A 17804-nucleotide genomic window follows, 5' to 3' on the forward strand; every position below is an offset into this window, starting at 1 on the left:
ATTATAAATCCTCATAACTATAAACTGGTTTCGTTAATATTTTATGATAACTACAATAAATATACTTATATAAATATAAGCATTAATATACTTTTCTTGATTTTCCTCAAAATAAACATTCGTCGATACGATGGTAGATAAACAGAAAGAATCCAAATTCGGCAATATTAAGACTTTCAGATATGATGATATCTGTTTGGTTTGATTCCATTATATTTATAACTTAATAAAAATGTTACTTGCCTTATTTGACTTTCAATTTTTTTTTAAAACCTAACTAAACCAGCAGGTTCAATGTGTACTGAACATTAAAAACAAAAATAAACAATGATTGCCATTTTCAGATGTATTCCAAGAGAAAGATTAAATTTCTCTTGAATTAAAACACTGTATTTATATTATTTCGAAAATTAATAAAAATAAAATATATTGTTTTCCATGTACTAGAGTAATCATAAATACACAGCTCAATAATGTTTATTTTTTACTTTCCTGTATTTTAATTACCGAGAAAGTACTGTAATCATAAAAAAAAAAAAAAAAAAAAAAAAAAAAACTCAAGATATTGACCAATTCCTATGTTATACATTTCCCTGATTTCAAAAAACGCATTTCTGGTTTACATATATATTTCAAATGGAGTAGGAACAACAATAATAAATTATTTTAAAGGAAGAAATTTAACTAAAAATATTAACAAGTCCAAGTTATGATGTGATGTAAGGTCCAACATCGAATTTAATTTTCACCATTTTCAAAGAGTGGGTCAAATTAATTTGACTAATAAGTCATCAAAAGTATTAGAAACACATATAGAATGATAGATTATATACAAAAAGAGGTTTGGGGGGGGGAGAGGTTACTAGTCAATATATTGAACTTTCATCAGTTGTTAGTAATACATATAATTTTAAAGCAATTTTATTTCAAAATGTGTAATTCTTAATTTTACTCAGATCTTTAAATCTGTTTCTTTACGAAAATTTCAAATTGTATCAGAAAGAACAGTCTGGATTTTACTATCACTTATCCATATCATAATTCATGATAACATTTTATAGTCGATTTAATAAATAATAAGGAGGTAAAACCTAAAGCATAAAAATTTAAAAGCTTGACAAGCAGAAATTACTTTGAAGTAATAATGTTCTCAATATTCACAAAACGAATGTTTTCTTTTGCTATTTAGTTTCTCTCAAAAGATTAACCACATTAGGAATAATAAGACACAGACAAGAAAATAAACAATTCTCTTATTTAAATTTGAGTCAATGCAAAGATACATATCATATTAGTTGAAATTCTTACATATAGATTATTAGCTTTAAAATAATCTACATACAAGATTATAAACAGTTTTTAAAACTTAACAACTGTAAAAAAAAGCTTTTGATATCACATATATACAGCAATAAAAAAATGTAATATATAAAATTCCACAAACACAAAGCTTACAAAGCAATTAGAACAAAATCCTAGCAAAGGAAATTTTCCTTTTAAATGTGTAATAAATTTATCTACAACAATGACTCGAAAATTTTAATGTCCAGATAATATAAAAATATGCATATCTAATTAATTCTTTATAGATATGTGACTGATAGATATGTGTGTGCAAGATTTTAAGGGTACAAAAAGCAATGCGAGTAACATTGATCTTTTCGTAGCAATATTCACAAAATAAAAAATTACAATTGCATCTTTATAAATATTAAAAAATAAAGCAAAGTTCTTCTGACATCTATGCAATGAACTCTAAAAATATTTTTTTTTCAAAAGATTTAAACAAATATATATGCATAAAAGTTATAGCTTAGTAACTGAACAAATATTTTTCTATGGAAACAAAATATCAAAAAAAAAAAAAAAAAGAAAAGAAAAGAAAAGAAAAGAAAAAAAATACTTTTTAAAAAGCTACTGATTCTCCGGATCGGTAATTATGAAAAATTAGTGTAACTTGCCAATAATTGTATCTACCAGTAAATTAGAATGATTTAGCAATGAAAAATATCACATATCATTTTAAACCAATTAATATTCACTAAATCTTTTTATATACAGGCAAAAACATAAAGCATTTTAATACTGCCCTTGTAATACAGCTGATATAATGTAATCAATTTAAATTTTCAGAAAATTTATGCATTATAACTTTATGAAGTCATGGTTCATTTTTTCATGTTTCCTTCTTCCAGGACAACATGTACTTAACCCATTAAACTTTCATAATGACAGCAAAATTTTATAAATTGTGTCTTATTGCAGTAAATTTGACGTAAAAATATAATCCATTAATAATATTAATAAAAAAAATAAAGCAAAACATTATTATTTCCAACAGAATTGAAAAAGGATAACAAATCGAATGAAAATTAATATTATATTCAATTGAACTTCTTTCTACCTTTAAAACCTTTCATAAAATAAATTTTGAATTTCCATATCAAGAATTTTTAACTAAATTTTCCATATTTCAGAAGTGAAATAAAACCTAAGAAAGAGTAAGTATACAGCAGAAATTCTGCAAAATGTCTTAAAGTCACTAAAATTATCACATCGAAATTTTGAGCTAATATAACAAATAATCACACATAAAATTGAGTAACAATTAAAATGAGCAGAAACAGAACTAATTATACCAAAAGGACAAATTGACATACAGAAAGTACATTTGTCATGGATGCAAGCAATTACATTTACTTGCATGGAAAACAGATTAGCATTGCCGGTGGTTATTAAGTAGTTGTCATGAGTCATCACTTGTATCTGAAGGGGGAAAAAAATGATAACTTCATCAATACGATTTTGTATCGGTAAAACAAATTAATATTTAGATAAGCAGAGACTGCATATCTTAGAAGTATCTGATCTAATAGCACCTGGTTTGCAGCTAGCTACACAAACATTTTTTATATAAATTCAGTGTATGTGATGAGAAAATAATTAAAATTGTATTAATTGAACTTGAATTGTATTTCTATCTTCAAATGCAAGAATGTTATGAGGGAATGAAAATTTTACCCCCAACTGAGATATTCATCTTTCCTTCAATTATATCACTTGTCAGTTCTAATTAAATAAAAATTATTCTAGGTATTGCATTCAGAAGATAAAATGTTACAGCAAGAAATTGCCCTCTGTTGCTTCACAAATTCGGTTCCAAGATTACATTGCATGCTAATTTATGTTTGTTTAGTTGTGTTCCATTATTTTCTAACTTAACTTACACAAGTTTAGAAACACACTGTATATGTGCATTATTTTATTAGATGAAATAGTTGTATCAAATTTTTTAAAACCAGAGCCAAATTTTTATCGTGCACAGAGATCTGTACAAACACAAAGCAATTTTTGTATGATTTTAGGACACCACAGCAAGGTATAACATTTTATACACTTTCTTCAATACAGAGCAAACCTCATATTTTTCATAATCTAATTTTGTTTAAAAAGTAATACTAGACTATCAACTAAAAAAAAACGAATTTTTTTTACAATCTTAAATTTTTAAGAAAGTCAAGAAATAAAGTGTTGAAATGAGGTATTAATTTTAAATGAGCTTACTAGATATACTTTTTAAAAAAATCATAAAGAATTTCAATTAAGATTCTTTAGAATTCACACTTTTTTTTTTTCTTAATGGTAATTTGAAACTTTCACAAGAAACAATCATTATTAATGCTTCTGCAGCCATCCAAAATCATAGACTCAATAATACTTAGAGTTGAGATTCATCATTTAAAAATCTTAATATAAAAGATTCAAAACTAAAATAAAATGAAAGCATTTAATATGTATGAGTTTAATTACTCAAGAAATGCTATATTAATAGTTTAAAAGTATTTTTAATAGAGAAAGGACTATATGATCCATTTTTCAATTCTTTAAAGTAAATTCAAAAAGAACATTATTACAAAACCATTGAAAATAAATTTAATTTTTTGACACCTTACCTTTACGAGTGATAAACTCGAAAGACAGAGGATATGTGCTTTCTGCAAATAGGACAGGCATCTTGACGTTTCAATAATAGCCGTCCACATGTGATGCATGTGCACATGTGGTGGCACGGATGCAATACACAATTTCGTTCTTCATCCATGCATACCACACAGTCTTTCTCCCTTCCAGATGGTTCATCTGTAAGAAAAAAAAAAGTATGTTTTATATACTTTCTTAAAAAGATCATAAAAATTAACTAACAAAGATATATTTTTCCATTTTTTTCAACTGATATAGTATCAAATACTTCTTGAAAGCATCATATTAAACTATGCCATAATATTATTATGCAATATTACTTAATATGTCCATTACATGATATTATGTAATGAATATGGTATCAAATCACTAATATTATAATTCTGATATTATTATTATTTTACTGTAAGAAACAGCACGAGTAGTGGTTTAAGAAATTGAAAATCTGTAATATAAGTAAAACTTAAATTTCTGACTAAATGCAGTTGCAATTGCTATCACAACTGTAATTCAAGAATAACACAAGAGAATTTAGATGGTGTAATGATTATCCTACAATATGATGGAAATCTTTAAATCAAATTGTTGTGTTGATTAATCTTTTAAATATTTTTAAAAAATTCAGTACTTTCATTCTTGAACACACAGACATATAACTGGATAGCTTGGTTTCTGTTATTTTAATAATTATTTAAAGCCTAAAGGTATTTTTTCTTACTTTTTTGTACAGTATTACAAGAATCTAAAATGAATAATTTTAAACACAGCATCAAAAATGCCCTTATAGTAAACTTAATAGCAATCACAAATTTTATTCATATATATCAAATAATTTAATGTGATATTTTCAAATGCTTGATTCTAACATAAATATGACTTATGCAATAAAAGAATAGGAATGTCACAAAACGCATGGGAATGATGTATAAAGAAGTACTTGAAAGACAATTCTTTCACTAAAGTAATTTTTGCTATAACATTTTTTTAGAGCATAAAAAAAATGAAAACTTTATTTTAGTGAAATAATTTACATTCAAGTTAGGCAGAGAAAAACTACCAATTCTATAGTAATATATGCAGATAGAAATAATTACATTTTAAATCATAATAAAATAATGATAAATCTATTTCAAAGCTAGCAAAAGAATATTTCCATTTTAACCTACTATATTATTGTTTTAGTTTCAATGAAATTCCTTAAATAACATCATAAAAATGATATAAATATCTTTGTCTTTTTAAAAACAGAGTCGATGAAAATTTACAATGCTATTATTAATTCAAAGTTCTTATTGCATGTCTGTGCTGCAAATAATACTTTCTATATGATTTCTTTAATAACTGAATGAACTAACTAAAATGCTGCATAGAATTTCTGATAAATTCCTCACCTAATTCAACATCAGCACCTTTTGACAATAACTGCTTATCAGAAAGATTGGGTATAGTCTGTGGAATCTTTTGCAAGTTTCCTTTACATTCACGCATGTTTTTAAGAAACTCTAAATAAAAATGACAAAATATATTACTTTTAATGAAAATATAATCCATATACAATGAAATAAAATATTTAAAATAGTAATATATGCAATAATTATACAGTATTATTTTCATCTAAAAAAAACTAAAGCAATCAAATTACCAAAAAAAATAAATACCACTTAAGATTATGAAGCCAAGAAAAAGATACCTAAAAATAAGATTTAACACTGTAATCAGTTATCTATTTTGAAATTGTTTACTATATCAGAATTATTGTCAGAATTTGTTATATCATTTAGACAAAGGGCTTCTAAAATCACGTAATAATAATAAAACAAAAAGAGTCTATAATTTAATAATTTTAATAATAAAGAGTCTATAATTATAATCTAAAGGTTTTGTGTTGAATTTAATTCTTCCTATCCTCCTGTATATGACTTAGAAGGTTTACAAATGCAACTAAATTGTTCTGTTTTTGTAAATTTGTAATCTATTCCACTTGCATTACACACTCTGTCTGGTGTACCTTTATTTCTTGCTTAATTCACTGGCAAAAAGTCCCTCAAATGTTTGTGACCTTATGTAGAAGTGCAAAAGTAACTTCTTTCTGTATACTTGACATGCCCTTAAAGTTAATCCAATGATTTTAGAAACACCCTGTAAACATTAAAATTATTTATTTAGAGGTAAGCAGAATTAATGAACATCCCATCAAAACACAGTTACTTTATTTTTTATAATAGTCATCTATGAATCAAAAAATTAAAGATATGATTAAAATGTAAAATACTGAAGTACAAGTATCTAAAACTGAAAGTAAAATGTAAACGTACCAGCTTTCTTCGCATCTCTTTGCTTAGCAGTTAAGACTAGAGGATCTTTGCCAGCTCTGAAAAATGCCACTTTTCCCATTCGAGACAAAAACAGACGAACTATAAATAACCAAAATTAAAATGATTCAATTCATTTCAAACATAGATAAGTCTCTTTTTGTCACTAAAATTGCAAGAACATATTTTTCAACAAAATAATAAATAAAATTTAATTTAATTCTAATTTGCATTTTATCAAAAGAAAAAAAAAATCATGAAAATATTATCTTCTGACGGGAATAATTGAAGCAAAAACTGGAGCTCTGAAAGGCACTGAAATTATGTGTGATAAAAGTATTTAATAAGAAAATATTTCCTAATTTATGAATATAAATACATTAATTCCATGTAAAATGAATTTTTAAAAGAACTTAATGAACCAATAAAAAATATTGATAATCAGAATTGGACACTGTTCACAAATGACTTGATTTTTAATAAAATACAACTTTACTTTCTGTAATCATTAACTATTAAATGGAATGCTATATTCTGAAAACTGCATAGATTAAAAAGCTCTCCATGAAATAATTTCTACACATTTCCATCAGTGTAATTTTCTTTTCATTACTATTACATAATTCAATATAACAATTTAACTTCTATTTACAATTTGTTTATGCAGTTTATTTACAAGACGCTGAAGAAATATTTAAGCAATTTTAAAAATAAAATTGCATCTTTATTGAATTCTATTAACCACTTAAATTTATTACCTTTGGAATCACTATCACTATTATTCAGTACATGTTTTCTAATTTAAAATACATCAAAATGATGTATATTGTACAAATGAAACTATGCACTGCCATGTACGTAAAAGACATTAGATTTATTCATAGTTTTATTTTCCAAATTAATTTTTTTTGCAGTAGAAAGAGTACATCGATTCAAAGATAAAATTGGATCCCTTGTTATCCCCTATCATCAATCTATACAACTGCATACTAAAGAAAAATGAATAAAGGAAAATAAGAGAGTAAGGAAATATGAATAAAGGGATAAAGTTCTGTTACATGTTGTAGATAATGAATACCATGTACATAATTCAAGAAGATATATTTTAAGCATCAAAACTTGATTTTCAAATTATTTGTAAAAATGTTTTTTGTGCATATGCTTTTACTGAAATCTGCTAAGAGAAAAATTTAAAAAGCATTATAAGAAGACATGCTTTCTATGCTGATAAACCTTAAAAATTTTCAAAAGTAAATATAATCCAAACATGAATTTCTTAACTTTCTATCTAAATAGTATTTTGCTATCAGGTTTATAAAATATTTGAAATGTAAAAAGCAAATTAAGACACTGGAAAAAAAAATAAAAGTAGGAAATACTGAAAAATATACATAAAAAATTAATGACAACCTTCCAATGTAATTAATATAGAAAATAATAAGCAATACTCATTTGTTAAAATCGACTTTAAAATTTTTGATTACCAAACAGAATGAATTATAAAAAATTACTGAATATTTCTGTAGAACAACCATAAAAATAAATTGAAAGTGTTAAAATGTTCACAAATGTTCTGGCTTTTATACTAAAAACAAATCAATTATTCTATGCATGTTCCTAGAAAAGCTCACCTCACCTTTCTCTAGTGTAGCTAGAGCTGTATGACTACTTGGAACTATTTCAACTTCAGGTATACAATATACTGGATATAAGTATCGAACACCTAGGCATCGCTGAGAAGAAAATGTTTTTGAAATTATGGATTTAATACCATATAAATATTTTATTCAAATAATACTAAATTCTGATTTAATTTATAAATAAAATATATGTGATGATAGACTTATTTTTATCACCTATTCATATGATATAACACCTATGACTCATCTCTTTGTACTTCAAAATATAGAATGAAGTAATAATAATTTGCTATATAGTGAATGAATTGTTTTATTTTGTACACAGATATTGCTTTGCAATGTACATAGCATAGAAAAATAAATTAACCCAAATCTTCTCTAATAACAGCAATAAAATGTACAAAATGAACATGAATGTTTCCAAAAGCATTTCAGCTATAATTTCAAACAGCTATAATTGAAGTTGCATGTTTGCTAGCTTAAAAGACTATTCTAAAGCTTTAATATTTATGCAACAATTAAGACAGCAGTAAATGCATCAGTAATAAACCAAAATCATTTCTCACCAAAAATAAAATATTATTTAATACACCATACTTTAATTAGGTAAACTTACAGTTTCTATTTCAAAATTTCAAAATAATTTTATTGTAATCTGTTTTCTTTTGCAGAAGATACTGGCACGGCAAATTAACAAAAGTTAACCTACTATTCGCATTAGGTAAATTCTAACTATCTAATAATAGAGGAGAATTGTGTCTGTGCATTGGCATATTAAAGAACAGATGAGGGAATTATAGCTACGAGATTTCTTACAAATATACATTGAAGAGTGAGAATTTGCATTTCTTGCATTTTTAAGAAATTAAAAATTAAACAAAATCTTAATATTTTTGGACAATAACTTCCAAAAATACTATTGTGCATAAATTTTAATAACACTTAAAATGAAAAAAATATATATATATATCTTTTCAATTATACCAATTTGGTTATCGTTCAATTTTCATTTTAACAACTTCTTATATATAATTTCTTATATAATTTGCAATAATACTTTTCAACATTGCAACAATTCAAATTGTTTCCATTTTAATACAAATATTTAAATACATAATTAAATACATAATTTACTAAGATGCAATTAATTTTGCTTATTTTTTTTAAATCTGCAAATTCTACCAAATTAAGTATATAAAAAAATATATCCACTAAACTAAATGATTAATGTTATCTTTTATTTGAGAAATTAGATATAAAGTTACTAGGAAAGATAATGTGCATTTAAAAATTAGATGAGTGTACAGTTACATTTACATGCAAATATAACATAGTTTTTAATTCCATTAGAATGAATACAAACAAAATATATGTGAGATTATTAAAATAACATAAGCTTTTGTTTAACACAAGGTAAAGTTTAGAAATTATTGAGAGAACCTTATGTATACCATATCAAACATATTAAAAATATCATGAACATAAATTAAATTAAAATTCAGAAATAACTAATATTCCTAAAAAAACAGATGGCCACTGAAGGCAGCTAAAAATAAATAGAGTCATAAGTACATTTTTCTTTACTATTTTTAAATTTCATAAATGTTATCATTAATGTTCTATATACTATTTTTTTAACAATAAAATTTTTAAAAATTAATTTTAAACAATCTCCTTATAGTTGGCAAGAAAACAAATAATCTTCAGTTAAAAGCAGAAGAAAACTTAGCATCAAATTAATACCTCTTTATGTGAAGCTCGTTCAGAAATGAGATCAATATTCAAAGTCATTGAATTAGTAGCAATGACTGCATCACTTTTACAACACTGGGATATCCCTATAAGTGAAAAAAAAATAATAAGTGATAAGGAAGCTGAAAGTTATTGCAATCAAAGTATGGAAAAATATTCATTTAGAAGAAATAAACTAAAGCATTAGTTTTGATATTAAACAAACTCACATTCAAATAAATCCTGCTTCAATGCTAAATCCTCTGGGACAGCTTCAAATATAAAATCTGATGATCTAACAGCTTCCTCTAATCTACTGACATAAAATATATCGCCCTAAAATTGAGACACTTGATCAAAAACAGAACATTAAGTGATTTGGGTAAAATATGCTAATGTGGCTTTTATGTCTTTATTTAAATAATTAATATTTTTGTCTGTATTACTTGCATGCTTAAAAATTTGAAAAATTTCATTTCCCTCATGGATAAAGTTTGGAATTTCAAAAATTTTTAAGTCACTTAATCTTTAATAAAGGGACAAATAGGTTTAAGTAAAAGCATTCATTTTGATTTTCCACGTGACAAATTTCATAAACTGGAAAAAATTTCAATCTATACAAGAGATATTGCATCCACTAATTTAGAAAAAACAAAACAAAGTATTAAATTAAAATATTTTTATTGTTAACCAAATTATAATACTTTTAATTAATGTAAAAAGCAATTATTGCTCACTCGTTGATTTAAAATATCACTTTTTTTATTAGATGTTAATCTGTTTTCTCTTGCATTCTCCGTCCCTTCTTTCCTAACTCAAAAATTATATCTAGATAGATGTCATTTCTAGAAATAAGTGTCTAGTTCATTCACTATAATAAGAATGGACCAATTCAATTATCATAATAATTGTATGTGAATATATCTTATAAAATCTATATTATAGTTGATACATATATTTATACATGTAAATAATGATACAAATTGATTTGTTTTATAGAAAGAAGCAGAACAATATAAAAACAAAAAAACAACGTAAAGAGACTGGAAATGTTAGAGAATTTGAAGCAGATCATACAAATGCCAAAACTCAGAAAAAGTAAGTATAGTAATATTTTGAAAAAATAAAAATTCCATAGAAATATACCACAAATCCTGAAGGTGGCAATAATCCATCTTCAGCCAATAAGGCTTTCTCATCCTGAACTCGCAAACGGACATAATCCAAGCGTTCTGGGCTTCTGTCATACACTCTCACTTCATGCCCATGATAAGCTAGCTCACCTAAAAAATAATAATAATAACTGAGTGATTAGTTGAGGGTTTAATTATTAATATATAATCAGGATATCAACAAAGCTTAAGCATCATTTTATCGAGAAGGTTTCAGAAAACGCTTAAATTATTCTTAACACCAGGAAAAGAATTTTTTATAGTCTTGTCTGATATAAATTAAAATTAAAGCATCTAAAGTTGGCAGTACACAAAAAGCTGCCAATGCCTACTTACTGCTAAATGACATATGCTTTTCATTATCTTTAGTTATCTTAACTATAAAAATTATCTTCATAAAATCTTAAATTATCTTTATTTATAAAATTATTTTTAATTATCTTAACTATGAAAAGATCTCCTTATATTTTAAATAAAGTTTACAAAGAATTCAATTTTTAAATTTATAATTAAATTTTGCTTAAGTATAGCAATTATTAACATTAAAATTATATTCAGAATTTGATATAATGAGACCTTTCTGAATCATGTATATATATAACCCAACTATAGATGCAGAAGCAATCCAATATTATAAAGTATAAAAAATTCTGCTACTCAAACTAAACACTATTTACAATGCAAATTTGTTTTGATTACAAAAAAATTAAATCGACCCAATACCAAAAAAATTATGAATACACAATTTGAAATACAAAACCTTCAAGAAACTTTTCTAAATTATTTATAAAAGTAGTTAACCTTAAAAATTTTCAGAATAATCCATAGAATTATAAGTTTTGCACTATAAATTAATTTTTTTGTTTCTCTATATTGTTTTAAATATAATTACAGTATTATAATCTAGTAATTACTAAACAGACAAATAATATATAATCCCTAAACATTTCACAGTATAATAATCAATAAAGCAGACCAATATAAAATATGGATTTCAGAGATAATTTACAAAAAATGGATACTTCATTATACAATCAATATAATACTGTAAGATATTATGGTCTACAACATTTTAATGCTGTAGTAATGTAAACTAACCTTAAAGCCAGCAGGGTTATTAAATAGAAATTCTACTTATTTAAGTTTATATCATTCATGAATATTACTTTATATCAATGTAAATCATTGAAAAATCAAAGTATTTGTTTATAGGTATAAACACATTTAGCTACATTTAGTTTAAAATTTGGCTAAATCATTCAAGACTCGATCTAAAAATTTTTACAATATGGGAATATACAGTGCATCTTTTACTTCAATAAATTTAAACAAATTTATTTTGTATTTATTTACATTATTAATAAATACAATTATTTATATGAATTTGCAGTAACAAAAACCATGAAAAATAAGAAAAATTAAAGGGTTAAATGTAAGTTTACTTTTAATATACAAGTTAAAGAATATTTAAATTTGTTGTCACTTAAAAAAAGAAAGTGTACAACCAATTATTACATATGAAACTAGTTATTCATGATTTCACAATTCCATGTGGATACAAAAGTATAAATAACAGAGTGAAACTTGCTTTTCACATGGAAATAGCTATATTAGGATCAAAATAGATTTTTACTGTTTGTTTCTTAATTTTCTTTCATGTTTAAAGATTTCTTTGACCAAACTTGAACAATGTTTCATGGTTTCAATAAAAATGCTATCACTAATTTCAAAGCTTCAACACAATATTTTATAACAGAAATAACATAGAAATATATTTTATAGCAAATTAATTTGTGAAATATTTCTTTTTATACAGTATTTTTCTTTAAATCAAGAGTTAATAATACAAAGGGACAAAAATGCAGAATGTCATGGGTGAAGTAATGTTTAACATTTATCTATTATCCGATTCTTATCAGCTTTCTGATACTGCCTGAAACTGACATCAGTTTTGCAAACCAAAATAAACTGATAAAAGCCTAAATTGTGATAAGAAAACATGATTTTCTTTCGAAAATAAAGTTATTTTTGACTGGAAAAAATTGCACCGCTCATAAATTGACATTATCACGAAACTGAACTAATTAAATGAAACTGATAACACAATGAAAATTACTCCAGATTTTACACACAAAGACCACTGTGCGCAAATGCAATGTTTGTTTTATAAAGTATTTTTTTAATGAATGTCATAAAATATGTATATAAACTATTGCATGCGAAATTACTGAAATGACTCATTAAGAATACTTATAAATACAATTAATTGAAAACCAATTTCGCAATAAGAATTTTCTATTTAAAAATTTCTAAAAAGCAGAATGTAACCGTCATGAAAGAAAAATATACCAATATTATCTTAAAGAAGGAAATGGGGAATAAAAACTGTACTTACCTATAATTTTGACACCTAAACAACCACCTCCAATGACAGTCACTTTCACCATTGTAAAAATTAATTAAGAAACCAATATGCATAAAGAAGAAAATTTTCAAAAATATTTTAAATTCTTGGAAGAATTAGAATTATCAATGCAGGCAATATATCGATAATGAACGTACAAATTATATATGTTTCTTATGATTAAAAAAATATTTGTTAAAAGTTCGAATTATCAACCTATTACGCTTTGTTTACATGCAAGTTCTAAAAACATGAACACACCTCACTCGCTCAGAATCTATTCTGCAAAACAAACTACGTTACCATAGTAGAAGTAATCAACAATTGAAAGCATGCGGTTGCGCAAGTTTCACGCAAAATTTACTTTGAAAACGAATTGAGTTTTGATTGGTTTACTTGTCTACGTCGTCTGAAATCATGGATAAGCTTTTTTTTTTTTTTAAGTTTTTATACTGATAAAGATCTAAAAATCATATCCCGAAGGAAAGATCTGAGAACTTGAAAGATGCTTGAGGAAAGGTAATCGCAAATCACTATGGGAAACCATGAACAATAAAGTTGTAACTTGATTTCCAGTTTCTGATAAAATTTAAGATCCGTAAGTTAAATTGCGTTATTCTAAAGACAATTTTACTGAGAATTTCAAAAGTTATAAATTCATAATTGTTGTCAATCAAAGAACTATACGCAAATCTAAATAAAATCTAAATTTGGTAAGATGAATACAAATTCTAATGTAATAATCTGAATCAACAATCAAATACTAAACGTTTTGATAATAGAACCTGCTTTCAAAGAAGAATATGTGGCTATCCTCGGAATCTTAATCATATTTTGAAAACCTGAATCACTTTTGGATAAAAGAAAAAATCTGGATAAGAATTTGCTACCGAAATTGCAACACAATGAATCGATTACAGATTGTAAGTCTGAGACAATTATTTATATAATTTCGGAATTCGAAACTAAATTTTCCAGCTTGTGGTCGATTGAACTGTATTTGAATCTGACCTATATTTTCTAAATATTTAATTTTGCGCCAGCGAAAACTGTTTATATTAGCACAATCAGGGCCACCTTCAGAGTATTCGATACCTTGTGCCCGTCTCCTTGTATATCTCGTACATTAGTGCATATTTTTCACTATCAACAAGATAAAAGAACATAAGAATTCTTTTTTCGATTTCATGTATATTTAAAATACAGTAGGAAATTAAAATTCGTATGAGAGTAAAAATAATAAATGGTATGCTTTTTTTTTTTTTTTTTTCGTTTTTTTTCTCCATTCTGTATTTCTCGATCTATTAAACTCTAGGCGACGAAGGGCACAAATTCAAAACAGGAATTAGGAAAATCGTTTTCCTTTATATTGTGTTCCAGCCAGTAGACATATAAAGTGAGCGAATTTTCAAATTTATGCTTAGGAATTGACATCCCTATATGTTCGTTGCCCTCTGTCGTGGCTCAGGCTACAAAATCTTGGACTTTTGCCCCCTTAATATACAAACTCAGTATTTTTAAATTCATATGAAGAAATAGATATTTTTTTATACACAATTCCTGTTTTACAATTGGAAATAAATCTGAAAATATAATTAAGAATCTTAATTAATTTCACATAATTATTACTAATAGAAATAAAATGAGAGAACACATAGTTACATTCAGATGTAATAAGTAAGGTGCATTTTCCTGGTTGCTTTAGTTCACATACAAAGTCATTGTTTGTGAATGGTTCGGACGCAGATAGTTCTTCAGTTTTTGATCCATCTCTAATGAATGAAGAGTCATTCCACCATAAATTACTGCATGAAAGGAATCAGGATACACGCTCCTAGAAATGAGATTTACCAGATTCTCCTCTGATGATACATGTTTCCAAACAAAGTCTTTAGCCATCTCTTGAAGGGTGGCTTCCCGATGGCTAACAGATGTTTTTAATTCTTGAGGATGTTTTTTCAACCAAGCCAATACAATGATAAAATCAAGAGTAGAGCACTATTTCAGAAATTGCAATATTAATAGCCTTTATTACTCTCTGTGTCTGTTTTGATAATAACAGTGCTGCACAAAGCTGCAGTCTGGGAATTGTCTCAGACTTAAGTGGAGCGACACGGGATTTGCTACACAACAAGTATACAGAATTGGAATTACTAGATGAAGAACACTGCAAATAAATTGCAGCTCCATGTGTTGTTGTAGAAGCATCAGCAAATCCATGGATGACAACTCTGTCATTAGAAGGAAAATGTCGAGGGATTTCCAATTGCTCGATGTATGGAAGAAGTAAAATAAATTCTATCAATGCTCAAGTGACATCCTTAGATGAAGGTTCGTCCCAACCCAGTTTCAATAACCACAACCTTTGCATGAAAATCTTGGCGCTTGAAACAACAGGACTAATCAGACCTAGAGAATCGTATAACCTAGAAATATCTGAAAGGACACTTTTCTTGGTGTATGAATTTTGCACTGAAATGGTTATTTTGAATGAAAAAAAATCACGATTTGACACGATTCACTTAAAATTTTGACAGGATTCATTTCTTTAGAGTGGTTAAATTGATAATTATTATCATTTGGAATGCTATTGAGAAGACTTTTAGTGTTAGAATACCATTTGTGGAGAGTCATACATCATCTTTCAAGTAGCTTCACAAATTGGATATTCAACATTTTCTAAGGTATCTGAGCTTGTTAAGATGCCGTCTAAATAACAATCTGACTGAACAATATTGGATGCATCTGGGAAAATAACCTTTTCATCAATCTCTAGCTAATTTAAGGTCCTAGTGGGCAAATAAGGTGCTCTAGTTGTACCATAAGTAATTGAGTTGGTATATTTTTGTTGGTTGATCTGGACCTTCTCTCCATATTATTCTCTGCAAATCTCGGTGATTAAGATGAATTAAGATTTGTCAAGACATCATGCAGATATCTGTTGTAAATACAAATTCATGTTTACGAAAACGCATCATTAGGGAAAACGGGTCTTGTTGAATTGTGCCTTCGTTCAATTGAATTTGGTTCAACTACACTCCATTAGATGTCGGAGCAGAGCCATTGAAGACCACACAAAGTTTTGTGGACGATTTTAAAGGATTATAAACCCAATGATGAGACAAACAGCGAATTTAGGTTTATTCCTTTCTTTAACTTCTGTCATACGACCTAAATCTTGATACTCACCCACGAAATTAGATTGGAGAAAACTCAAGTTTTCATCTCTACTAAGACGTCTCCATAAAATATTTAAACGTCGTTTAACAAGAGTCCGAGATTCTCCCAATAGTTTACCATTTTTTACTATAAATCTGCATTCCAGTGTTCTTGAATAATTTTCAAGGAAGTGTTTTTCACACAATTCATCTTCACTGTTTAAAACGCGATCATCCTCTCCTACTGATTCAATATTCCAAAAATTTTGCAGATTTTTATTAATGTCTTTAGAATCTATTACAAGTCCACAAAATTGTCTTTTATTATTTGAAATTTCGTATCTACCAACCGCTATGTAACCGAAAATTGTGTCTTAAAAAATTACACTAGAATTCTTCATACAGAATTTATTTCGCTTCAACATTTCAAAGAACAAATCTACTCTTATTAAAGCGTCGATTTTACTAGGTCTCATAAAACTAGGATCTGCTAAATTTATTTGTTTGGGTAATTTGGAAATATCTACGTTTAGTCTTCTGGATGGAGTTAAATTTGTTATTGAAGGAACTACATAAAAGGAAACATATCTAGTAAAATCATTTTTTAAATTTGAGATTTCTATTTCCACCCTTCTTTTAATGGCGATATTGGTTCCATTGAATCCTCAAACAGGAATATTTATTTTTTTATTCCTAGTAATTGGGCACATTCGGTAGTAATGGCTTGGCTCCCGCATCAATCAAGCATTGGATCTTTATCCCTTCTTCCAACGCATTCTTAAAACAAATTAGCGTTATCGGCAAAAAGCACATCTCATCCGATCGCGCAATAGCAAAGGTTGAACACATTTCCCTTCGTCGAATACTAGAGAAGAAGGTTAAATGACATTTGAGCTGTTGGGGGAAAAGGGTGTGTCGTTGATCACTCCTCCTGTGGGTTGATTTAATATCTCTATCCCCTCCTGTAGTAGGAAGTTGTGGGTCATCTGGCAATCTTTAACTAGATACTTGAATTTGAAAGAGCACAAACTGGTATGAAGGCGAAGGCAAAGTTTGCAAATTCCATGAATAGAAACAAATTCTTTTTTTTTTCTAAGCTTCTGTTTTGAAAGGATATGCATTTATACAATGAATGCATACCTTACAACAAATACATGGCTTATAACTTATTATTTGATTTTATAATACGAGATTTTTTTTAATGAATTATTTAAATTTTTTTTTTCCAGCTGCATTTTTTATTGGAAAAATCGTTTTTGTTGCAGCTGGTAATCCAGAAACATTTTCTAAAATAGAACTTCTTTCAAGAAAGGATACAAGGGAAACAAACTGCGGAATTTCTGAGGTTTTTAGGGAAAATTCAAATTACTTTCTTGACTGTTTGTCAAGTTTTTGCAGGATTATAT

General features: G+C 26.7%; 1 protein-coding gene across 1 annotated transcript; it reads right to left on the reverse strand.

Moving 5' to 3' along the window:
- Positions 1-1233: 1233 nt before the first annotated feature.
- On the reverse strand, positions 1234-13557 carry LOC129989135 (L-carnitine dehydrogenase-like). Its single transcript, XM_056097466.1, has 9 exons — positions 13232-13557; positions 10811-10947; positions 9895-10000; positions 9677-9771; positions 7930-8026; positions 6297-6395; positions 5373-5483; positions 3954-4140; positions 1234-2766 (listed from the first exon to the last, which is right to left on the reverse strand). The coding sequence occupies exons 1-8, from the start codon at positions 13281-13283 to the stop codon at positions 3956-3958; spliced, it is 882 nt and encodes a 293-aa protein (XP_055953441.1). The 5' UTR covers positions 13284-13557; the 3' UTR covers positions 1234-2766; positions 3954-3955.
- Positions 13558-17804: the final 4247 nt, after the last annotated feature.

The sequence above is a fragment of the Argiope bruennichi genome, chromosome 10, assembly GCF_947563725.1.
Source record: "Argiope bruennichi chromosome 10, qqArgBrue1.1, whole genome shotgun sequence".
Lineage (NCBI taxonomy): Eukaryota > Metazoa > Arthropoda > Arachnida > Araneae > Araneidae > Argiope > Argiope bruennichi.

Coding starts and splice junctions, on each gene's coding strand:
- LOC129989135 (XM_056097466.1), bottom strand. CDS start 13,283: ATGGTGAAAGTGACTGTCATTGGAGGTGGTTGTTTAGGTGTCAAAATT. Junction 8,027..9,676: donor AACGAGCTTCACATAAAGAG/GTATTAATTTGA, acceptor TTTTCTTCTCAG/CGATGCCTAGGTGTTCGATA. Junction 5,484..6,296: donor AAGAGATGCGAAGAAAGCTG/GTACGTTTACAT, acceptor ATTTTTATTTAG/AGTTTCTTAAAAACATGCGT.